The sequence below is a fragment of the Aedes aegypti genome, chromosome 3 (assembly GCF_002204515.2).
Source record: "Aedes aegypti strain LVP_AGWG chromosome 3, AaegL5.0 Primary Assembly, whole genome shotgun sequence".
In the NCBI taxonomy this organism is placed as follows: domain Eukaryota; kingdom Metazoa; phylum Arthropoda; class Insecta; order Diptera; family Culicidae; genus Aedes; species Aedes aegypti.
Genome location: NC_035109.1, coordinates 269,013,236 through 269,039,451, shown reverse-complemented (window position 1 = coordinate 269,039,451; position 26,216 = coordinate 269,013,236). Strand labels below are relative to the sequence as shown.

Here is a 26,216-nt window from a genome sequence, read left to right as displayed (position 1 = left end):
AAACTTCAAGAATTTCTCTATGGAATACTCCCAAAGTTTCCTCTACGAATTTCTCTTGACTTTCATCCAGGGATTACTCGTAAAGTCTCTTTCAAAGATATCTAGTAAGCATAAGCATAGATGACCGTATAATTCGTAGTTGCTACTCCACGATTGGCCGGAACAATCAAAATTACACAAGGAACCAACAGATAGAGCTTGGGAAAAGCTTACAATTCTCAGTGTACACCTTTTAGAGTCTGAAAAATGGTGTCCTTACGGTCATCGAGGAAAAGAAGGAATATTAGTGTGACGTCCGTTGTTACTAGAGACCGAGATCACCTCTGCATCTCCACGCTTGTCACGGGAAGAATTTGGTGTTAGTGGGAAGGTTTAGGATTCACCTTGGTAAGTGATGCGACTCATGCAACCTCAATTCTAATTTATCAAATTTGTTATTCTAATGTAAACCACAAATATGTTGACACCTCAAAACTTTCAAAGATTTTTACACATACAAAAACAAGCAGAAGAAATGTGAATGTATATTTAAATGAAAATTATGAGTTAATGTTAATGCTGACACATGTAGCGACGAACCATTCAAAGTATTTCTGATAAATTGAATGATCAAAAAGTATTTATAAAATGATTAATAACTAATTTAAAAATATCAATGTAAAAATGTCACAATTTTAATAGAACTAACATGGAACGAACTCACCAATTGATGGGCTGAAACTGGATTATGTGAACCTTGTCGTATGTTGATATTTTCGTGCAAAATGATCGGCCAATGCGCAAACCGGACCTTTGCAAACATCAATGCAACAATTTTAAGAATTGTCTTCAGAAATGACCCAATAAAAATGTCGAGGACATTCCTTTGGAAATTTCGTCAGAAACTCAAGAACTTCATGATTTTGGGAATTTCCTCCAGGATATCGTACACTGAATGTTTTTGTTCGGTGACAGATTTTCTAGACCGGTACCGATACGACTACAATAATACTTCCACTACTGAGATTTCTCCAAGGATTATTCCGGGAATTTTGCTGGGATATTCCTATAGGGATTTTGCCAGGAGTTACTGCCGAAATACCTCGAGCGAATCTACGGTGCTGGTGTGTTTTGTTCTTAGTGTCACGTTTTTCTCGTACTCGCGTATAATTTCGGCTGATAGAATCGCAATTCGACTGGCGCAAATATAAAATGTTAATGGAAAAAACTAATGTGTCTTTTTAACTATAACTAGCACAACAATGCGAATCTTTTAAGTTTGGTTGTGTGATTGTACAAGTGAAAAGCGAGTGTTCCGGGATGGTCCATGACAGGAATAAAAGTGAATATGGGATATACGTTAAAGTTACTTAAATCACTGATGCCGGCGAAAAAGTGAACTAGCATCGAAGAGAACTGTTAGAAGAATTGTTTTGGACACTTACAACAATAACTTTATTTGGTGAGTTCGTTCCTGAATATTTGTAATTTTCCCTTTTGTTTCCATGAGCCAAATAATAGCATATATTTTTTTTTTTCGTTAGACGAAATTGTTATGAACCCGTCTATAAAAATATGACCGATATGAACTAAAAACCTGTTCGCTATCAATCCCTGGTCTGAGGTCAAAATGAGTTTTATTCTCGTTTCAGAGAGCGAGCAATGGCGCTTAAGCCTAGGCCTTACAACCAGGACATGAGGAAGAAATAGCCGTTTCCCATCCCCAAAAACGGAGACAGAACATAAATAGAGTGTGCATTGACCTTCTTAGCAAAGCCACTCCCAACAATTTTATCAATATCCCTTAAATGGAACGGTTGAAACGGTTGTCCTCGTTTCTTCTTTCATAAATTTGAAAATTCTCGTCTATCATGTAATTCGTTCGTGAATAATCTGATCGCCGCGAATTTTCGAATTACCTTTAAAACCAAGTCTGCACAGTAGGCCTGGCCATTTTAATATCAGCACATCATCGATATGCTGCAAATATTAAAACTGACAAGAAAATAACGGAAGATGTTCCGGTATTGCCAGGATGCTTTTCATTATTGGCTGTACAAGCACTTAGAACAGAAATACCTCTAGCGATTCTACCATAGATTCATCATCAAATCAATAGATTACTAAGGAATCTTTTTTTAGGAATTATTACTCATTCAGAGATTCTTCCAAAGATTCTTCAAGCGATTTTTCCTTAAATTCCTCCAAAAATTCTTACAGAAACACCTAAGAATTTCTCTAGGAAAATTTTCTTAGGGTTTTTTGAAAAAAATGTCAAGGTTTTCTCCAGGTTACACTACGACAATTTAAAGGATTGCTTCAGCTATTTCTCCAGAAATTTCTCAAGTTCTCTCGATATTTTCCTAGAAATTATTTCTGAGAATTTTTCCAGAGATCGCTCCAGGAATTCTTCCGGAGATTCCACCGATTAATCTTCTTCTTTCCATTACGTCCGCACTGAGACAGAGCCTGCTTCTCAGCTCAGTGTTCCTATGAACATTTCCGCAGTTATTAACTGATAGCTTTCTTTGCCTTAGTTGCCATTTTCGCATTCGTATCTCGTGTAGCAGGTACGATTATACTCTATGCCCAGGGAAGTTAAGGAAATTTCCATTTTTTTCAATTAATTTAAGGATTCTAAATAACTTATAAATTCCTATAGATATTCCTCAAGAGTTTCCGTCAGAAATTCTCCCAGGGAATTCACTACATAAATTATTCTTATGATTTTTACAGATAATCCTTCAGGTCTTCCCTTCGACATTCATCGAAAGATTCGTTTTGGGCCTCCAAAAAGTCCATCGGAGATTCCTCTAATATAAATTCCTAAAGAGATTCAACCAAAAATTCCTCAAAGGATTTCATCAAATAAAATAAGAAATCCTCTAGGTTTCCATCCTGATTTTTTTAAATTCTCCTGAAACCCCTTTCCTGAAGGAGTTTTTTGAGAAATTTTTGGATAATTTCCTGGAGAGATTCATGGAGCAATCCATGGAGGAACCTCTTTAAAAAATCTAGAGTAATCTCTAAAGAAATCCCAGGTGAAATTTCTGGAGAAATTCTTGCATGAGCCTATGGAAGAATTCCCGAGGAAATCTTGAAGAAACCCCTGTAACATAAAACATGTTTTCGGCTACGCAGTCTTTATTACTTCAACGCTTTCTTTATAACAAACACATATTTCATAAAAATATACAGTCCCTTCTCTACTAGCTCATTCCTGGAATAATTTCAAAAGGAAACCATTAGAGATTTTCTAGAGCCTGGTGAGAATCATTGTAGACATTTTCCTAGAATAATCCCTGGAGGAGTCTCTAGAGAAACTCCTGTAGGAAGCAGTTGAATACTGAAGGACTCCTGGAGGCATCTTTGGAGGGATCTTTGGAGAATCCTTGGAGGTATCTCAGGAAGCATCACTGTAGAGATTTTGCTGGTGGGAAAATCCCGTGAAACCTCATGTAGAGATTTTTCTGAAGAAAGCCCTGGAATTATCCTTAGAAGAATCCATGGAGAAATTTTTGTAAAAATCACAGGTGAAATCTTCGGAGAGATCCATGAAGAATTGATGTAGAGATTTTACTGCAGGAATTTTTGTACACATTTTTTATACAATTCTGATGAAATTCCTGCAGGAATTCATAGGAAAATCTTTGGAAGAATTCCAAGAAGAACTCTTTGAGGAATCCCTGGATGCTTTTTTGGAGGCCCACGACGAATCTCTCGAGAAATCTCAGGGGAATCCCTGTATTATCTGGAAAGTTCCTTGGAGTAAGTCATACGGTGATTTTCCTGGTAGTAACAGTAAATAGAATTCCTGGATGAAATTCTCTAGGAATTCATGAGTTGTAGAACACTTGGAACAATTCCTGATGAAATCCCCGGAGGAATCTCCGAATGAATTCCTGGAGAAATCTGTGGAAGAGTCTCTAGAGATATTTCGGGAGGAATTTTTGAAGGAATCCCTTGACGGTCACCTGGCGCCCCATTTGATTGCTGTCAAAAGTTATAATTCGTCAGCGATAAAATGTCGTTTCACTCCGTAAGACAATAAGCTAAGAAGAAGGCTCTATCCCGGTTGGGACGAAACGCCAGAAACAAGAAGGAAAATTTTATGTATGTTTTTTGACATCGGTCTATTAAGATCAGGATAAAAAATCATGAATTTTGAGCTGTCGCATGATGGAACTATATGATGGTCTGAAAATGTCCACACCACACCCTACTGGAACCGGCTCCGGAATACTTTGACCAAATCTGGCCAAATCTAGTTGTTGGTCTTCTAGATGCTATCGGAATGAAAAACCATGTAATTTGAACCGTCGTACCACACATGCGTATAAACTACTGAATATGATATGAACCATTTCCTTCTGAAACTGGTTCTAGGTGTCCTTGTTACATTGTGCCCAGAATGGCAATACCCAGAGTCCTATTCTAGGGATCTATATCTTTCATATAAAGCTAAAAGAACGAATACCAATTCCAAAAACGGAGTTTTGAGAGCGATTCAAAGTCATGGGTCATTTTCGACCATTAATGCATAATGTGTAACTTTTTCTCAATGCAAAATTCCTGCAGAGATTTTTTCAGGAACTCTTCCAGATCCCTTCCAACGTCACTCCAGAAATTTACCAAGGACTTTCACAAAAAAAACCTCACGGGCTAACGTTATATTGTCACCCAGTAGATCGTTTTATTAGTCATAATTTTCTCCAAATCTCTATAGTATTTATTTCTCAAGGGATTTTTTATATAATTTTGCAAGAAATTTCTCCAAAAAAGATCTCTAGGGATTCCCTTAGGAAGAACTTTCAATCACAATCGTATTTTTAAGTTTTATTCCATCACTCCAGTGATTGTTCTGGAGTATTTTTTCAGAGACTCCAACGGGTATTTTTCCAGAAAAAAAAAATCAAGAGGTTTTTCCAGGTAATTCTTTATTAATTTGGTAGATCCTCCAAAAATTATTCCAGGGATTTTTCCAGAAAAATGTAGACTGAGATTTTTCTAGCAAAATGTCTACACTAATTCTACCATTTTTTTCCAAGAACACTCCAGCAATTTTCTCCAGGGATTTCGCCAAGGATGTCACCAATGATTCCTTCAGCAATTTACCCAGTTAATCCTTCTGAGATTTCTCCAGCAATTTCTTCAGAAATTTCTCCAGAGATTACTCCCGAAAACCTATTTTATGGTTCCTCCAAAAGTTGTCCTAGGGATTTTTTTCAAGAGTTCCTCCAAAAACTCCTGCAAGAATTTCTCCATGGATTTTTCCAGAGATTTAACCAGGGATTCCTCCAGAATTTCTCCCAAAATTTCTTCTGAGGATTTCTCCGTAAACCATGCAGGGATTTCTTAATATTTTTCTATAGGTTCCTCTTGGAATTGCTCCTGGAATCCTTCCGAATATTTCTCCAGGAATTTATCTACGGATTTTTCCAAAACAAATCTTCATGGAAGGAGTTTCTGCAAAAAATCTTGAAGGCGTCCCTAAAACAATTTTTGAGATTATTTCTGATAAAATTCCTGGATTAATTCCTGTTGAACCTCTTGGAAAGATCGCCGAAGGTATTTTTTGAGGTCCAGAACATTTCCTTAGATAACCTTCTAGGTAAATCCCTGGAGGATTTGTTAAAATAGTTGTGTAATTGTAAAAATCCTTAAATTACTTACTGTAGCGATTTTGATAGAGCTATTTCTAGGAAAATTTCTGTAGAAAACTCTTGAGCAATCCCTTGCGGAATTCGTGAAGTAATTACTTGTAGACCTCCAGGAGAAATTCCTGGTGGAATCCCTACAGGAGTTCCTCGTAAAATCTTTGGAGCAATCCGTTGAGAATCCCTGGTAGAATATCTGGTTGCCATCAGAGCCAATATTGAAAAAGAAAATGTGGTCCTGGAGGAATCTTCAAAAAAAAAAAAGGAGAAATCTCTGGAAGAGCCTGGAGAAATATTCTTCCAACACCAATGTTTTCATTATCAATCTGACCAAGACGAATTAATAATTTGGTGTCCTTTCCTACTACTCAACTTTCTACGGTTGCTATGCAAGTTCGACAAACCAACATGTTTGAATGCATGAATATGTTCCTACAAAATGTAAAAATCAACATTATCAAGTTAACCAAAGCTCAGCCACTTACGAACTGTCTATCCTTATTCAATCCCAAACGGATCGACAGAAGAACCCGTTTGCTTTATTGGCTAGAAAATGGTTTCATCTTTTAAAAATGTCCAATCAACTGCAACAGGATAGCCATATACCGCCAGAGACTGCATCATGCATTATCAATTCTTCCTTTCGCTAGCAATAACCGATTCGTTTTCAAGATCAACATACGCTCGGTCTTGGTGTTGGTTGGCCCTTTTGGCTTTGGGTCCTCGCTCTTGGATCCCTCGAACGAAACCAAAACTGCACGGGGCAAATTGGTTGAACGACGAGAGGAATAAATTTTTCACACCATCAGAGCTTATCTACTTTCCACATGCCTCATTTCACACAATGATTTATCTGCCACTTGATATTTGTTTTTCTCGGCAGTGGCTTCTCGAGTTGTTGCCATCATCGTCCGTCCTATATAGCATTGGATAGAAACCAGTGGTTCTAAAACTTTCTGAAGTTGCGACCGTCTCTGAAGATGTGCAACCTTCCAGCGAATCTGCTAAAAAAAATCCACCATAGAAAATATGAGAAATCAACCAACATTATCTGGAGTAATTTACTCACTAAGAATAATCCCAGGAATCTATCATTATATTTTCCCAAGAGTCCAATAAGGAACTTCGAAAGAGGGTCTTGCCAAAATCCAACGAAAGTTCCGAAAAGGTGTCGAAAATATTCCTCGGAATACGATAAATTTCTTCGGCCAAAAGATTTTTACAAGATTCAAAAGTTTTATTCGGGTTCAAATAGATTTCAAATTCTGGTCAAGAAATTTTCTTCTTTGTACCCAACTTAAGACCGTTGGATAGCTATAGACGAATTCCATTTCGATTCGATTGACCGGGTTGGGAAACCCTGCTCTAGGTGCTCCTGTGCTATTCAATCTACAAGTGCGAAATTCCTGCGCATCATCCGGACGGAACGCCACCGGCTTTCGTCCTCGAGCGAAGCAACGTTGACGTTTTGACCGAACGCATACCGTAGTAGCATTCGTTGGTTGGCTACGTTGAGGACTATGAAGTGTGTCCTGCATCTTCTCGGCATAGAGTGGCGTGCTTTTGAAGAAGGGCCTCGAGTAGCCATCGCAATTCGAGATGAGCATTTCTAGTGTCGACGACGTGAACCTTCGAACCGAAACGTTTAGAAATGCTTTTCCATTCGAGCAAAGAAAACGGTTAGGAATGTTTTATTCGCAAAGAAACAATTGCAAAACCCGGTGGATTGGAAGTCAACCGCCAAGACAATGGAGACGCATGGTTGCCAAAGAACCGTCACGTTTATGAACGTTGGTATTTGATCCCATCAAGCACACCATATTAATCACTTACAAATAAATCCAATTAAATTCGAGATGTTGCCACCAGAATGCCTTCATCATCGAGAGCAGTGACATTTGATTGTGTGTGGACACGCACAATAATTGACCGCAAATTCTCGCTCTGAGCTGTGTGGCTCATCATCATAAATCAATTCCTGTTGACGACGACATCAAAGTCGGTTTGTTCAACCATTTATTGTAGACCTGTTAGGTTAGGTTAGGTAGCGGTGTATTGACCACCAGTTATAAGCCACAAGTAAAGCGCCATAGGCGTAGCCAGTGGCGTGAGAAATGGATAAGACATGTCCTACGCACAGAAATTCATGGGCAGGACAGTTTTTTTTTATCTATATTATAGTGGCTTTTCGCCCTGGGCGAGTTCGCCATAAGGGCAGGACAGTTAAAGGATTATCTTACCGATGATTCAACAAGAAGTGATATCATTCTTAAATAATTTCCACAGCTAACTCTGTACATGTTCTAGGATAGATTGCCAAGAACCTTCTTGGCAAATATCTGAAATGTCTATTTAGAACTATGAAACTGCAAAAGAGTCTCTGCAATTGATTGATTTTTCTTAAAAATTGATATGATTTCTTCACCGTGTAAGCAATCTTTATATTTCTCTCGGAATGGTTTCAGACTGGAAAGGAAATTGCAAAAGTTTCATTGAGATTTTTGAATGATTCAATCTTCTGGAATTATTTGAATATCCGTATAGAAAACGAATTCGCAATATTATTTTTTTGGTTCTCCTGAGAAATCTATAAGAAGATCCGGAATTTTAGGAGTTTCCTTCACTTTGAAATTATTATATATTTATATAAATGAGATATGTTGTTTGATTTTCATCTGCCATAATTTTCTTTGATTTTTTAAGATTGAAATTTGAACCACCTATCAAGAGAGATTGTTCTTTTCCTTTTTTCTGATTGAACATTTCGGAAGATCAAGAATCTGGCTCTGTTATGGTTCAATCTAAGTAAGCCTTTAGTTTATAAGATATTTGTTATAACGTTTTAGAAAAGATGAAGAGGTTTTGTGCCTTTTTGATCACTTAAGGTGACACGGGAGACCGTGTTATTTTCCCTATCTTTCGTCTCACTCTAACAATTATCATCAAAACTTTGTGGAAGCAAATCTTGAGGAGCTGAAAATTTATTGGGTTGTGCACTACATATATAGAATCATAGTTATACATTTTTCACGTCGATATATGGAGTGCTTCTTGGAATTTGCTTCTTCAAATGGATAGGGTGATCATGATGACGTCCCGTGCGGCCTTAAAGGGGGTTTCCCTCTTCTAAGATTATCAAAGAGAAACATGAATGTTGCTAGTATCCATTCTACGAAGTATACCGTAACTACGCTAACGCTAACGCTAACTTAAAAGGGGTTTCCCTCTTCCAAAATTTTAGTTAAAATAAATAAATAATAATAAATAATTATTCCACCATTTTCCTAGGCAATGTTATATGTTTTTGAAAATTCCACAAAGAACTCAATCAGAAATTCCTCTGAAGATGCATTAGGAACTAGTGATCCCGAAAATCTTCGTTTTACTATCTGCTGTTCAAAACGCAATGAAACACGGTGGGCAGAAACACACATATTTTTGAACTTGTATGAACATCCGATCTTTTTTCTCTAAAAGCCAGCCTTGGTAGTCAAATAAGCTTGCGATTTATTAAAAAATCTTTAATCGGCGAAAAATTGAAAAAAGTCGATTTTTGCATTTTCAACAGCCAATATGTCACAAACTAGACGTGCTATGATATTTTTAAAAACGGCATTACATTCAGCAACCCATAATTGAGTGAATAGCGATATTTTGGTGCTTGAGACAAAAACGTGTTCCGCAGTGTAATTCATTTGCGCTGAAGATGTGTCAAATTAGTCTATAAGCCGTTAAAGTTCATCAAAATTAGTGTAACTCAAATATTCTCCTATGAACCCACAGTTACTGTTAGTATTTTGGAGCAGCTGAAGTGATCTGAGCGAAGTATCTAAATTACTAGAGTAGTTACTGATGTTAATTCTGATGGAATTTAAGGCTAAGTAGCCCGTCATTCGTTTTGGCAACAATGATGACTTTTCAGCTTGCATTTCAAAGTGATATAACTCAGTCTTGATAGTTTATATTGACTTGATAAGGTATCACTGTACGCGCTAACATGTTTAAAGTATGCTGATACTTTTTCAGCTGAGTCAGTGCAAAACCATCTGATTTTCTTTGATTCGATATCGTGAGATGAATTAGCAACAATCATCAACGACGCGTACAAATTTCAATGACGGCCTACTTCGCCTTAAGAAGAAAAGCTCTAAATAAACTCCTAAACATGTTTTCATAGGAAGCTTCGGACTAACGTTTGAATGTATTCTAGGATGCACTTCCTGAAGATTTTTTTAGAAATCCTTGAGAAACAGGATCTAATTAGAAATCTATGGAGTGAAATATCCTATGACAAGAAGTAGACAAATTGTAGAAGATATTTTTGAAATAATACTACATTGATTCCTGAAACATTGATTGGAAGATTTCCGGAAATTTAGATGAAAATTTCTTGTAGTATCTGTTATGCAAATCTTGAAAGAGTCATTAATGGGATTTATCAACCAATACTTCGTGCACACCTTGGATAATTTCACAAGATATCCTTGATCCTTTATCAATACTTTTGTGGTTTTATGCATAGAACAATCTCATGTTCCTGAATGGGGAATATCTAAAAGAACTCCTGAAGCCTCACTGTTAAGAAAATCTTTGGTTTCAGCCATACTTCTAAGTCATCTCGTAGCTAAGCGTCTGAAAAAACATCATGGTTCCTGGATCTCTTATCATGCTTCTTGGGCAATTAAAGCCTCCCTTTCGACTGTAAGAAAAGCTTAAGACCAGGCATTGGAAACACACACTCGATTGTTTTGTTCCCCTCGCTCACGTCAACACGCAGTCAAGAGCGAGGTTTCCGTTTCTCCAACCAAGCTGAGTGTTTCAATTCCCAATGCGCTGTGTCGGCATAAACTCTTATTAATAAATTATGACCGTTCAAGACAATATTTTTTTATTTCAAAGGCCCCCCTACAGTTACTTAATTTTTGTAATTGAAAATAATTTGAATGGTTCGGTACTGTAAGTGCCGGCATAAGAGCGTTCTGTGATGGTCCAGATTTTTTTTCTCTATTCGTATGAGTAAAACACGCTTTCATCCTGAGAGCTGTAGGGATGTTGCGTTTAGCTATTTGTTCAACAAACTTTGAATGGTTCGTCACTTCAAGTGTTTTCTTCTATTCGGAAATTCTTCATAGCAATTAAAAATATTATATTCATAAGTATTTTTATACCTCACAAATAAGTGTTTATCATGGTCTAATCGCTTATCAAAGTGAATCCTGTGACCCAATGATCCTTTCCATTAACAAACATCCCTCCCAGTAACCTTTGTCTCCAAACAGCAAAGGTTACACACTAACATTCCTTCCCCTAATCCCATCTTACTGCAAGGACGTGGCCGGCACCGTTAATGACCTAGTATAGATAGAGGCACTGAATTATGCACACTGAAGAAGATTATGGCCAATCCCAGCCGAACTTCTAGTTGATTCTTTGTGCATCTTCACTGACTTCGGTTAAACAAGGGATAGCAACCATTGATATATGTAGTCAGTCTAAGCTAAGCTAAGCCAATACATTTGAGGTTTTAATACTTTGAAAAGTCTCGTAGTCCTGCAGTAATATCTGAAAGAACTTCTGAAGAATTTTTCATGGGAATCTCAAGAAAAAATCCTGAGCCACTTTGAACAGATTCCTTGGAGGAATCATCTTCGATGTCGTTCGACCCCCCTTCGGAAATCCTGGTTAAGCCCATGTGAAGCGCCGTAGGAGCGTTCCTCACAAACCATCAACAGTGCAGAACCCTTAATCCAAATTCCAGATTCGAAGTCTAACAATGGTTAGAGTCTTCCATCGTGCAGTTAGTTGAGGCAAACCCACAAAACAAGCTCTAATCCTAACCAGATCAATAGGATCAATATTAACTGCGAAGTTAGTTTCGGTTCCAGTTGTAACGAATATGGCATGGATTAACGAGAGAAAACGCTATACGCGAGCGTTCGTGCATGACAGTACTGAACATCATCCGTGCGTCGAGCAATATTTCACAAATCCATCACGCGACCACATTCATCGTCAATCAGTCAAAACGAATGCCTTCTCTCATGCGGATACGCACTGGGCATATTGAGTTTGCTGAATGCCGGACGGAACAATCGGAAAAATGTCCATCGATTGACAGCGCTTCATGAAGGCAACGCGTGGGTTTCAACATTTTAACGGTGGAAGTCATTTTAGCAGTACAAGAATGGAACTGTGTGGTCTTCAATGGTGGTGACCACTGATCAATCAAATTAATTAGCATGACGTATTTCACACGTTTAATCGAACAGATGCTATGCGATAAGGAAACTGGTGTACGGTTCTCGCAATTAGGAGTCCAACGCTGCAGGACATAGACGGCCGTTTTTGGTTGGAAGTAATGTATGCGGTGGTTTGCGGTTGAACACTGCGATGCATCACTCAAGAGCCGAGAACATTTGTTTATTTAGTTCATTCTATGGTTATCTTCCTTCTCTGACTAAAATCTAACAACGTTAGAGGATCTTGTTGGTATTTGAGCATTGAACTGGCCCAAAATATGTTCCGGAAGTGTTAACAAATACCTTATTAATAGGCCGCACGGGACGGTGTTTTAATCACCCTCTCCATTTGAAGAAGCAAATATCAAGAACCACTCAATATATCGATGCGAAAAATGTATCACTATAATTATATATATGTAGTGTACAACCCGATAAATTTTCAGTTTAATCGGTTCACTACAACTAAAGATTTGCTTCTGCAAAGTTTTGATGATAATTGTTAGAGTGAGACAAAAGATAGGGAAAATAACACAGTCTCCCGTGTCCCCTTAAGTGCGAATAAACTTGTTGGAAATTCAGCCATGATTGAAGCCTAATAAATACTTTGTTGGTACTTTGTGAGATCTAACAACATCAGAACATTACCTAACATTACTTACAACATTATCTTCCAAGCGATACAAAGCATCCACTTATTCAAAAAGGGTTGATTGCATTTCAACTGTAAATCGTTTCGTTCGCACCGAAGATTCGTATTCCATATTTGCACCACTCTAATGAATTCGGTAGAAAAGGAAACTATTGCACTCGATAGAAATCGTCTTACAGTCACCTCACATTTATAGATCAAAGTTGGATTTAACGTAGTATCTCATCAAAAAGAGTTACAATTACGCAGAACACATCTTACCTACGTGAACCATAAATCTATTCAACATCGCAATCAATAATAATCTGCTTCAGAATATTTAATCCGTCCGTATGGAATACATTGTCAATTATATTCCTTAAAGCGTTGATACAACCGATTCTGTTTTTGCACGGATTTTTTTTACACGGCCGTGCAAAAAAAGTTTCCATGCATTTTTTTCCGCCAAAACCTTATTTTTGCAAGAAACGTCGAGAAATGGTGTTACTCTTTTTGCACGGTTTTTGAAATTTTGAACTGAAATTTTTTTTTGCATGGTACGCATCCCCCGTGCAAAAACAGAATCGGGTGTACATAGTTTCGGGGCATTGAAAGCCTTGCCACAGTTGTGAATCAAAGATAGAACGATTCCAAAGGAAATCCCAGAATGTATGCTTTCACTAACACATCATTCGTTTACCTCGCAGATAAATTGCTGTTATAGTGTTCTGATCCATTATTTGAGTCGATTTGATTCATTGTAGGCTAGGTAGGGGGTGCGGACTCAAACATTTCGGTTGTTCAAATTGAACAGAAACTTTTCCACGAGTGCTAAGCGTTGTTTGTTTGGTTGTCTCGCAGGAAACCAAAGTAAAAGTTCACCCTTAAAATATTTCACACAAATCTCCATCATTTCGGTATAGACAATTAACCCAATAAATATACTAAATCAGAAAGATGCTAGCCGTAGTTTAGTTAGAAACATATTTCAGAAAAGTTGTAAAATTATCATGCATAATTTAGACCAAGAACAACTTTTCTTAACAGTTGGTGGTCTTTGTGTTATATAAATTATTTAACATTTTTTTAGCGTGACGAAATCATGACCATACATTTCTAGGCAAACTCAGATCATTTTTACGAAAATTTAATATTGACAGCAGCCTGGCTGCTTGTTGATTTCCATTTCGCATCCCCCAGATTATAGGGATGCTCCTCTGCCATTGATCCACATCTGTGGGATGGTCAACGTTTAAGATTTATATAGTTTTGTTTTTTTTTTTTGTGAATAACCACGAATTTTGAGGTATATTTCCGAAAACAACTATATTATGCACTGTCAGGCAGATAATTTTATTGTGCACAACGTCACAATGATTTTTAATCATATTTCTTTCTGCAGAATGACCCTTAGTTGATACATAACTGTGGGTTGACGGTACTAGCAATGCAGGTCCAGGGAAATAAATTATTCATGGTGGGCTTTACTGACATATTTCATTTGTCGCACGGTTGATGCGTGCTCGTTTAGTTTGTTTAGAGTTATAGTGCCTGTGCCTTGAATTTATCTTTCGTAGATACTATGCTTCCTAAATATAGATGTATTGTAATGATAATTTTTACAACACTGTTGCTTTACAAGGGCTAATCTGACTTGATCAATTTCTCTTCATCGATCTTCTCTTTCGCTAATAACATAGTCAAAATAAATGAATCCGCCCTGTTTAAGCTATGCTGCAAGATTTAAATAGCCTTTAGAATCCTTCCTTTAAAACTAGAAACTTTCTTGAGAATTCTATTAAACTAGTAGGTAATCAATTTTCATAAAAGAGAACTGCTACCAGCCCTATAATAAAAAGATTAAACGGCCTCTTTCTTCGATAACTGAATCACTGAAGCTCAATGGTAGTTTTTTTGTTTGCTTGAAAAGCATCAAGTTGAAAGGATCGAAAAATGTATAGTTGAATCGTCTCTGCATCTTCTTTATCTCTGTTGTTATTGGCGGTGAAACTTCTAATCAACTCATTCTTCTTGATTAACAAAATGCTACAACATCTAGCTCACCACTGAAAGAGTGAGCTTAAGTTCATCTTGCTGCCATTTTTCGACTAGTATCTGATGTTTGTCCAACCCTTTGTGTCCTGGAACGGTGAGCAGATATGAACAGAAAGAATATTCTTTTCATCAGAAGTAAACGATTCGCATGACAATCATCGTAGCCGTAGAAGAAGCTGTTCATTGTACCACATTTAACGGTGGATGAATATCACAGCTCGTTTAGCCTTATCGCCATGTCAGGTCAGCATCCCCTGTCTGCATTATTCCGATGACGACTCGCAATCATAAAATCTACGATTTTATTGCACTGACACAACATTTTGACCACAATCTTTACGGTCGTTACCGTTGATAATCCCCACGTTCCCTTTAGGGAGGTATCAAGGGAGACACCATCCTCTGTATCGCTGTATTGATCATAATAATCCTCTCCCGCCCATTGAACCAAATCAAATTGTCGTCGTCTTGGGATGTGGTCAAAGAGCCATCGGCGTCACGGACCATAAATTGTGTTGTTACAGAAAGAGACCTTCTGGCAGGACTTCTTTACCAACGGACGTTATTTCTTCATCTCGTATTTATGGCAATTCCATTCCCCAGTCCTTTGTGATGATTGTAGCCAAGAGGGGATTCCTCACAAGTAGTGGAATCTGCAAATCTGCCCCATTCGTCCGGTTGATGTCACGTGATGGAATTTTTGTATCAAGTGTGAAACCAACCGATGTCCTTTACACTTGCATGAGCTGCCACAAATTTGCACTTTGGTCTGGAGAAACTTTTCTATTTCAACTGTACCTACATTCGATAGTCGTATGGCAAACGATGAACTTTGAGAGCAAGCAGCATACGGTTGGCAAATACACACCTACATTAGGGTGAAACAAATAAAGTGAAGTTGCCGAAGAATATTCTTATTTATAACATTTTATAGAACAAATCAACTTTCACAAAAAAATCGCTGAGTATTATTGAACACTTTTTGACAGTATTCAATTTTATTTTCAACAGATTTTCAAAAACCTTCCAAAAATCGATATTCAGGTTTTTTTGGTAATTATTTAATCTAAAATACAGTATTGTTCAAAACAATAGCAACTTTATTGATTTTCCATACAAAAAGGTCGAAAGGCCAAAATTTGAGCTTGAGCTTGATTGGTCGCCCATGGTTGCTACTCCAGTATTGCCAGATCAGCTGCATTTACACAATGAACCTGCCAGATGACTACTTGGGACAGACACCCTCAGTGTATAAGTGCCGGAGATCTTTTATTTTCAGGCAACAATGACGCCTGCCATGCCAGAATGCAGACCAATGAGCGAAAGGGGGAGGAATTGATGATGCGTTAAACTGGCTCCCACATTAGACCGGATATACCCCTGCATCTTCGCAAGTTTATGCGGGAAGGTGTAGGGATGGTATAATTTTATGGCAGAGAGGCTTGCTGTTTAGTTAGCTGACTGCCTATGTATCAGGCGTAAGGAAAGGCATTCTATAATGATGGAAAAATGGAAGCGAAGAGAAACGGTTTGTCCGTCTCTGGTTCTAGCAAATGCTATGAACGAACAGATTAACTGTGATAGATTAAGAGTGGAAAGATAGAAGCAAGTGAAAGATACAACTACATAGTATGAGGAAAGTGACGGATTTGGGATTGAACCCATGATCTTCTGCTTATGAAGCAGAACCGGTATCACCAACGCCGTGCGTAAGAATGCATAATACTATAGAAGAGTAAGATTTTTTTTCCTGGGACGCCCTACCCTACATATATACAAATGCACTTTTTCATTGGATGTACAGAAGAAACTCTGAGTAAGAAGCATTGCGAGAAGCTTCTTTGCAAAGTGAATTGAAACTTTCCTAAAAGGAGCTTAGAATGACGGAGTTTTTGTTCCATTTTATAGTTTTGATGGTAGGTTGGTTTAGGTGTCGTTAAAGTACGTGCAGAAGGCGTGTAATCGAATAACTAATTGAATTTTTACAATAAGCACACTGAACTTATTGCGACAAGCTTTGGGTCACGTTTCTCCCTCAAATTTTGGTACTTACCCTGACAACGTTTCCGTACAAACAGAACAAATTGAACAGCTTATCGGTGTTGGCTGTGCTGTTATCGAGTCCGTAAACCATCATCACTGCGCCCTGTAAAGAAACGAAAAAGTAGACAAAAACTGGTGAAAACTCAAACATAAAAGTCATGTTTCGTATTATTTATTCGCAACCGGGACCAAAGAATTTTCGCCACTTGGAAAATCCCCTTCAAAAGCTTGACCATTGATCATTTCGATGCGATTCAATTAAAAGATAAGGACGGAAAAAAACTCCAATAATGGTCACTTTCTCAGCCTCTTCAAAGCAAACAAAAAAAACGGCAACCGATCGATTGGATGGACCATATTTTTGCGCCCGGTGACTGAATGCAATAAACTTATCCAACAAAAGAAGCGGAAATAAATCAATTTTACAACGAGTGCAATAGGAAAACCAGAAGCAGGACTACACTTGAATGCAGGATGAGGGAAAAAACTAACTGAATAAAACAAGCAAAAGAGGTCCAGATAGCCGCCGATATTCAACAAGACCAAGCTGAGAATCGTGGGTTCGAATCCCATCGGTCACGGTTCTTTTCATAAAGAAAATTTTCTTAACTACTCAGGGCACACAGTATCTCGTATACCGCCACACGATATACAAATGCAAAAATAGTATATCGGCAAGGAAAGCTCACAGTTAATAACTGTGAAAGTGATCATGAGCACACAAAACTGAGAAACAGACTATGTCCCAGTTGGGACGTAGCGCCAGAAAGAAGAAGAAAAGTAAAACAACCAGAGTCTATTAAATTTAAATCATCAGTATCGCAACGAATTGCCAGGAGAGAAAGCATGATAAATGGGTCGCCCGATCTCGAGAACCCAAACAACAAAAACAGACGATGGCATCTTCGCAGAGAGTGCTGCTTCTTTGGGTTGACTATATGCCAGGACCCACAACGAGAAGAAAGTCATCGAAATAAATAACCCGGGGAAGTGTATGTTTGCAAATGGTGGAATGTGACTCTTTCATCGCTGTAGGGTTTTGTTTTTTCCTTCTTACTGCTGATGATTTCAATTTAAGCATCAACAACATCAACATGGGTTTATCAAAGGGTGAGATTTATTCAATGTTTTTTTCTAAAAACAGTGGACGGGAGTCCTGAAATCATGGAATGTGACATGAGTCATAGATTTTTCCATCAATGATGAGGCGTCTATGACGCATGTTTCCTGTTCAAACCAATTAGGACTCTGGGAATTGTAATAGTAGTAGGCTTGAATTTCGAGAAACTCACGTTGCTCAGTACAGTAGTTCAAAAACGTGAATCTCATCAAGTAGCCTATGTTGGGTGCATAAATTTTCTAAATCAGTAGTGTCATTGAAGGCTGTAAATGCGGGAAATTGAACATATTTCTACAGTAATTTTGGGTTGCCCTTAGCAACGGGTGTTTGGATATTTTTAAGGCTAAGTAGCCCGTCATTCTTTTTGGCACTTATGATTGAAATGCAGCTCGCAATTTCAAAGTAAAAAAATCTCAGTCCTCATAATTCATATAGCTTCCAAAATGTATCATTAGATGCGCTCACATGGCGATAATATGCTGATACTTTTTCAGCAATGTGAGTGCAAACCCAACTAATTTTCTTTAATTCGAAACCGTAGGATGAATTAACAATAATCATAAACCACGCGTACAAATTTCAATGACGGCCTACTTCGCCTTAATGCTTTTTTCCTACAGCAGCGATGATTATTCATAACATCCATAGTGACAACACTTAGTGGTAAGCTTTGCATCATCTCTTTCGTTTTAATTCAACACAATGATGTGGTTGTGTGGTAGAGTATATAGCTGTCAATTAAAGGGCTAATAGTTTAAAACCTTAAAAGGCGTGGACGATTTTTTTGAACTCCTTGGCTCATATCTTTTGACTCAATTCATCAATTTCCAACATTTTAACAGCCTTGTGTAGGAAATTGGTTTGATGTGCATCCACAAAGATTTGGATACCGGTGGTCAATCCGAATACATGACAGGAAATGTAGTGTACACCACCAGCGATTGTTGATAAAATTTCAATATATTAACAACGCATTTATGTGAAAGTTTATGAATAGGTATACTATGTATCAAATCTTGCGATTTCATTTGGATCATTTTTGAACCTCTATGATCATTTGGCCATTTGATTTGTTCAGATACAGGAGGTCGTAAGTCTTAGTATGCGATCCTGGAAAACCAATTCAAGTCAAATGTTGATTTCTAAACTGTGTCATATAAAATCATATATACTCAATGAAAGATAACCATCGAAAGCCTAACTAGTCATTTTGAATGCAGGATCAGTTTCAGAACCCCGTTTTTGATTAAAAAAGATCGATATTAATCATTGGAAACCAGCCATCATCAGAACAATCGAGCTTTACAAGTTCTAATTTGCTGAACAGTGTCGAAGACACGACTGGGCAGCTGTTAACAGACTCCACTAGTGGACTGACTAGCTAAACGCTGGTTTGAGCACTTCGAACAACTTTTTCAAGTATCAACCCGGCCACCAACACCGCAACATGATTTGCCTAGAGTTCACTATGGGCGATCAGGTGGCTAATAATCTAAAAAATGACTTGTTCTGATAGGTTTTTCATGTACATCATTCCATAGTAAACACTTCTATTAAGATATTCCTGGAATATCAGGGCAAGATCTTTTATATTTTAATTCATACAGTATGTCAAAGTCAGAGTTAAAAAAAATGAAGAATTCAGTGCAAACACAAGGTACACATTGAATACAATATACTGCATAATCGTAATATTTTATACAGATCTTTATACACTGTCCGAAAGCTTATTCAAAAAGCTATCTTATAAAAAATAAAATGAAATAAAAATTCGTATTTTAGGTCGGAAAAATTCGGGGATTGCACTAAAAAAAAAAATTGATTTTATATCGAAACTTTACACATCCCATACATTTTTGTCCCAAGTTGTCCCAGGCTAAAATTTATTCCCAAGGGTACTTTGAGATGTAAACTAAAGAATCGTGAAGAATTCAGCTGCACATATTTTCACTTTTTTAATTTAGGGCTTTTTGAATTATTCTCATATTTGTAACCATTTTCTATTAAATACAGCTGAAAAATAATTCAGAGAATAACTAAATATCGCTAAATCATTCATATCATCATTTCTATGTAAGTTTTAACATTTGTAATGGTTTGCACAACGCTAATCGCATAAATGGCTTATATGCATAATTAGTAACAAAACTAATTATTTTGCTGTAGACACTATTCAAAAGTTAGTCTCGAAAACTTGTGTTTGAACACCAAAGTAACTGAAGGAGATAGAAAAAGCTATTAAAAGTATGAAATCTAACAAAGCTCCTGGGGTGGATCGTATGTCAGCCGAGATGCTCAAAGCAGACCCCGCAATATTCGCTCAACTGTTGCATCAATTATTCCGCAATATCTTGGACACCGCGACTTTTACGGCCGACTGGATGCAAGGCGTGTTAGTAAAGGTACCCAAAAACGGTGACCACACTGTATGTATGCGATAATTAGTGGGGCATCAATGTTGCTATTGTTCTCAAAGTTCTACACTGATAGGCAAAATAAAGTGCCCACCTTACCAGTTTTCGAATTTTTCCCATTGATTTGGTTCAAATTAATATTAACACACTTTAATGTTTTTTGATATTTTATTTTTGATATTCTTTTAAAGTTGCACTTACGAAAATTTGATAAAAAAGACAATTTGTATTGAAAAAAAAAAAAAATAGTGACAAAAAAAGTGCCCACTTCCTTCTTGGCCCCAGAAAAGATGATTTAAGAAAAATAAAAAGCAATTTAATAGTTAATGTGTCCTCCTTTGGCCTTAACGACTTGCTGGAGGCGCTTCGGCATGCTTTTCACCAGGTTTTGTAGGTGTTGTGGTTCTAGTTCTTCCCAGGCGCGCTCCATAGCCTCAAAATAATTATTTTTGTTGGTAACACCAGTTTTGTCAACCCTGGCATCGAGAATCGCCCACAAATTCTCGATGGGGTTGAGGGCTGGGCTTTGTGGAGGCCATTCCAGCGGTTCAATCCGACAAGACCGGAAGAAAGACTTGGTCTTCTTGGCAGTATGCTTCGGATCGTTGTTCTAGAGAAATATGAATTTCTCTTTAAGGCCCGTCTGGATTAGCGAAACCTCCAGATTTTCCCGCAAGATGTTGATGTAGGAATCTGCCGTCATTATTCCGTCGGTTTTCACGAGGCTTCCTACTCCACTCGATGAAAAACACCCCCAGACATTTCATCACATCACACCTCCATGCGTCACCGTTCCTTGGAAGTAGCGCACCTGAAGCTCGAGCTGTTTAACCGAAAGCGGTGGGCTCGTGTGTGGTGCAGAGCGCCACATCTTATACATACAAAGTGATCCCAAATCGGATCCAGGAGAAGATCGATGCGACTCTCCGTTGGCAGCAAGTGAGATTCCGTGTCGGGCGATCCTGTGTATGGTTCACGCTCCGTATCATCCTGGAGCAAGTCAATGAATTCCAAGACTCCCGTGTATATGGTATTCATTGACTACGAAAAGGCTTCCGACCGACTCAATTACGAAAATATGAGGGGTCCCGATCAACCAGTGTAACAATTTCTTTATTGATCTTTGTCCAGCGATGACGATCGCCAACGATTCAAATCGAATCGATATCGATCGCTATCGACAAACACTGACTGGTTGACCGGGGTGCCCTGATACGCAAGGGTGTTCCTGAGAAAATCATCGGCTTCATCGAAGCGCAGGTTTTTACGTGCAGAGTATTGCACAACGGGCTCTTGTCTGTACCCATCTGGGTTGTAGCTGGAGTGAGGCAAGGATGTATACTATCACCGCTCGTCGGTACCAAGATCGACATAGGTGCACGGATCGAAAAGGCGAGGGCTGCTTTTTTGAGTTTAAGAAATATCTGGAAGAACAGTCAGATTAGTCAACGCTCCAAAAATCGAATATTCAACTCCAATCTTTGCTGCTATACGCCAGTGAAACGTGGTTTGTATCAGCAGAGAACACTCAACGGCTGCAGGTGTTCATCAACAGATGCCTATGGTATATAATTCGGGCATGGTGGCCACACAACTGGATCTCTGATGCAGAGCTCCATCGTCGGTTCCACCAGCAATCGATACACGTCGGTGCTATGTAACCAGAATGGGAGCTCCGGACTCATAAGTAAGTGTTATTTGAGGTTTTGCAAAATGGAGGTTTTCTAATGATAAAAATTGGTCAATTTTTAACCAAAAACGGGGTTCAGAAACTAGACGCTTTTGCATAATAAAAATATTTCTCCCTGAAAGCCGTAACGTTTAAGCCTTCTTCTCCCCCTAGGGGGTTACGTTATTTTGAGATGGTTTCAAGTCAGTTCGGAGTGGAAGAAGTGGTTAAGACAGTTCAAGCGTGTGGTAGAATTAGGGTAAATGTAATATGATCGATTTCTCTTCATCGATCCTCTCTTCAGTGAATAAAGATTGCATGCAAGTTTGTTGGCATGTTTCTACCTCAGGATGCAATATTGCTTCGCTGACTAGCGTCCTGATGTTGAAAGGTGCTAAGAATCTTGGATCTTGTTGTTCTTAGCAAAAGAGAGAATCGATGAAGAAAAATCGATCATGTTACATTCGCCCGGATTCTAGTACACGCTTGAATTGTCGTAACCGTTCCTTCTATTTTGATCGAAGGGCTTTGGGGATTATGCTACTTTTCCCCGAATGGCATTTCTCAGATTGTAATTTCCCCGAATGACCTTTTTCCCCGAATGCCCCATTTCTCCGAATGACCCTTTTTCCCGATAAGTGATAAAGGAATGAAAAATATGCAAGAATAGCCTATAATGAAAAAAGGCGAATTAGAAACAACGATAAGCAATAAAAACATGAATATATAGTCACGACATGAACCAGCCATCACAGGTGCAACGTCACATGCACCGTCACCACCTTTGGATCGGACCACTGCCACGTGCTATGCAACGTCATCACCTTTATGCCCAACAGCCAGAATTGCTAGGTCAGCAGTTCAATTCTACAAAACCACCGGACTGACCGTGACCGGTGTTCAGTTTATTTTTATCCGTGTTTCATTGCGTTTCAGCTTAAGTAATAAAGTGATTTAGTGAGGAAAATCAGTTATTCACGAAAACGCGACGTGAGACAAGACATAACACTTATAGTTCTTACTATCGTCAAAAAAGCTTAAAATTTACCTTTCTGTCGACCGGTTTCGGGCGCGATGTAGCCCATCTACGGGACAATGTCCGACTGATTGCGATTCGTACGATGTTCGTACACGTCCGAAGAGAAAACTGCTAGTGAAGTTTCGTGTCCACCAGATCAAACAGACACGATACGATGGGGGGATCGTCTTCATTCATCAGCGGTCCGCGGTTGTTGCTGATGAACATTGATTCCCAGGCGTTAAGATGGGAAGCTTTTCTTACACTTTTGATAAGCTTTGCATTTTCCCAATCTATTTCGTGATTGGAATCTACCGCATGAGCTGCCACACTGGATTCGTTTATTTTATTGGAAACAACTGCATTTCTATGTTCTTTAAGGCGAACTCTACATCGCGCCCGAAACCGGTCGACAGAAAGGTAAATTTTAAGCTTTTTTGACGATAGTAAGAACTATAAGTGTTATGTCTTGTCTCACGTCGCGTTTTCGTGAATGTCGTGTTGTTCTTACGTTAGCACAAATCACATAAATTTATAGTGAAAATCAGTTAAGTGTTTTTTTTTTAAAGCCCGAACCGCCAGCAAACCCAGGATTGGGGCAGCCGTGCAGTGCTCGAGAAACAATTTCGCGAAAAACAGTGTAGTGACTCTGGTCTACCAGCCAGAATCGAACATCGAGGGTGCAGCGGAGTTGAGGTTCCACCGCGTGAAGTCGGACGTCGAGAGAACCCACGCACAACGATTGCAAGGTGAGTGTTTTTTTCTTTATCCTCTATTCCACACCGAAATACGAGTGAAAGTGAAAACATCGCCTAGGTTGGCGTTTTATTTTTCCGTGAGTTTGAAGCCCGTTCTAAGAGAAAGGCTCGAACTCATTAAGAAATTAAAATTTGCTAAACCCCTGGAGTGAGAAGTGTTCTAAGAGAGCTTCCCCTCCAAACGAAATTGTGAAGTTCCAAGAGAATTACATTTCGGGAGTCATACGAGTTCCGAGAGATCGTACGGCTCAAAACAAACGAAACTATAACTTGCTTTACTCTTCTAAGTGCATGTCATGCCAAAGGAGCATAAAGTAAGAAACAGTCTGAAGCAAACTCACCACTTGTTATCTAAAATTATAAACAGCGCGTGCGTGTCTTCGGATTCAGACAGCTCTGAGTCTACCGATTCGGGAGACTTAGCGCATATTCCAATAAAGAACATCCCTTCACTAGAAATCCTTTCTCTAAACGACAAAAACAATATGGAGAAAGTAAATGCGAAACTGCAAACGATGATGCAGATGATGGAGGCACTGGCAAAACAACAAACAGAACATGCCACGTTTTTCAGTCAAATTCAAACGCAAACAAATCCAACTCAAGAAAGCGTTATCGCACAGCAACCTATAAGTAACATCGATCAGCTGTTTAAAATACCAGACCCGATCAAAATGATCCCCATATTTGACGGTAATAGGAAACAATTAAGTTCATGGCTCGAAACAGCAGAAGAAACGCTAAATGTATTAAAACCACATGTATCAGCTCAGCAGTTCAGAATGTATTTTACTGCAGTATCTAACAAAGTTCAAGGTAAAGCAAAAGACATTCTTTGCTTAGCCGGAAATCTGGACAAGTTTGAAGATTTAAAAGAAATCTTGACGAACGCGTTGGGAGATCGACATGAACTGTCAACGTACAAGAGCCAATTATGGCATTGTATAATGTCCGAATATATGTCCATTCACAGAAAAAAATCCGTTCTCGTATCCGTGAACAACAGACGTGAACTCGTCAACAAGCAAAAATACACCGTGAACTAGATCATGTATCTGTGACCAATGATGGTAGTTCACGGTATATTTTTGACAGTTCACGTTTTCCAGAACGCTTTTTTGAGCGTGTTCATACTTACTACAGAAAATCAAAAGAAATCATACAAAACATTAAAACTCTAGCAAAACAAAAAGATACATACAAAAATCATTGGGACGCCATTAACGAGTTCGTTGAAGAGGATGCGCTAGCAGCCATTATATCTGGACTCTCAAAACCGTACTTTGGTTATGCACAAGCTGCACGACCAAAGGATATTGAGGATGCATACGCATTCTTATGCAAATTTAAATCTAAAAAAGTTGTAATTCGAAACCTGAATCAAGACCAAAAATTCAACAAAAACAAAATTTTTGAAAATAAACCCCAAGGATCATCAAATTTCAATCAAAATAAGAAACCTTTTATAAAAACCGAACATAAAGATACAACTGAACCAATGGACACAAAAACTACTCGGAGTCGGTTAACCATAAATAATCATGTAACGGAAGAAGAGGAAACTCAATCACATTTAAATTCAGAAACTGAATCCGATGAAGAAGTAGATCTAGATCTAAATTTTCACTTGGTCAACCCCACACAAAAAACAACCTAAATTACCTCCTGAAACTGAATCATCCTAAAACAAAAAAAGCAGTTAAAAATATTAATCGATACTGGGGAAAACAAAAATATTATTTCACCAAACATAATAGAATCCGTTAAAACCGTACCGAATACACAAATCAGTAATGTTTGCGGAGTCAACAACGTCACTTCAAAAGGAGAACTCGATCTTTTCGGAAATACGTTTAAACCTTTGCAATTTTACGTAATGAAATATCATTATTTCTTTGATGGAATTCTGGGGTCAGAATCCATAGCAAAACTTAAAGCACAAATCAACTATGAGAATGAAACCATTACGTTAAGGGATAAACAATTTTGATATTCAAAATTCTACCCTGCAAAAAAAACTTTACAATCATTTCATAACTATTGATACCATGAACAACGGAGACTGGTTGGTACCCACATACCAAAAACTTCATAAAAAAGTTTTCATTCAACCAGGACTATATAAAGCTCATAATAATAAATCGACCATCCATGTTATTTCTGCAACCAAAAACATAGAAAATCTTCCAAAACTTCAACTTACAGTAAACAATTTTGAAACAATTCTCCCAGAAAAGATTGACTCTCAACATATTTCCAAAAATGATATAGAGTCTATAATTAGAACAAATCATCTTTCGAAACTAGAGAAACAAGAACTGCTTTGCACTCTCTTCAAACACCAAGAAGTGATCCAAAAGAAAGGAGAAAAACTTGGGTGCACGACGTTAGGCATAAATACGTTAGGCATAAAGACGTTAGGCATAAGTACGATAGGCATAAATACGATAGGCATAATGGACGTTTGGCATAATAGATGTTTGGCATAATGGACGTTAGGCATAATGGACGATAGGCATAATTTTCAAAATGGAAATAGAAATCGTTTACTGGAAAAGTGTATTGACTTTTTGATTATTTATTTTTTCCTATCTTCTTTAACGAGATTTTTAGCCCTGGGATAGTTCTTCTCG

General features: G+C 38.1%; 1 protein-coding gene across 11 annotated transcripts in view; it reads right to left on the bottom strand.

Annotated features, from left to right (window-relative positions):
• LOC5572228 (heterogeneous nuclear ribonucleoprotein L) overlaps positions 1-26,216 on the bottom strand; it is a 710,940-nt gene that overhangs the window by 20,887 nt on the left and 663,837 nt on the right. For all 11 annotated transcript variants that reach the window (XM_021851703.1, XM_021851706.1, XM_021851708.1 and 8 more), the window contains one exon: positions 16,615-16,707. In XM_021851703.1, the coding sequence (XP_021707395.1) occupies positions 16,615-16,707 (93 nt within the window). The remainder of the gene's footprint in view (positions 1-16,614; positions 16,708-26,216) is intronic.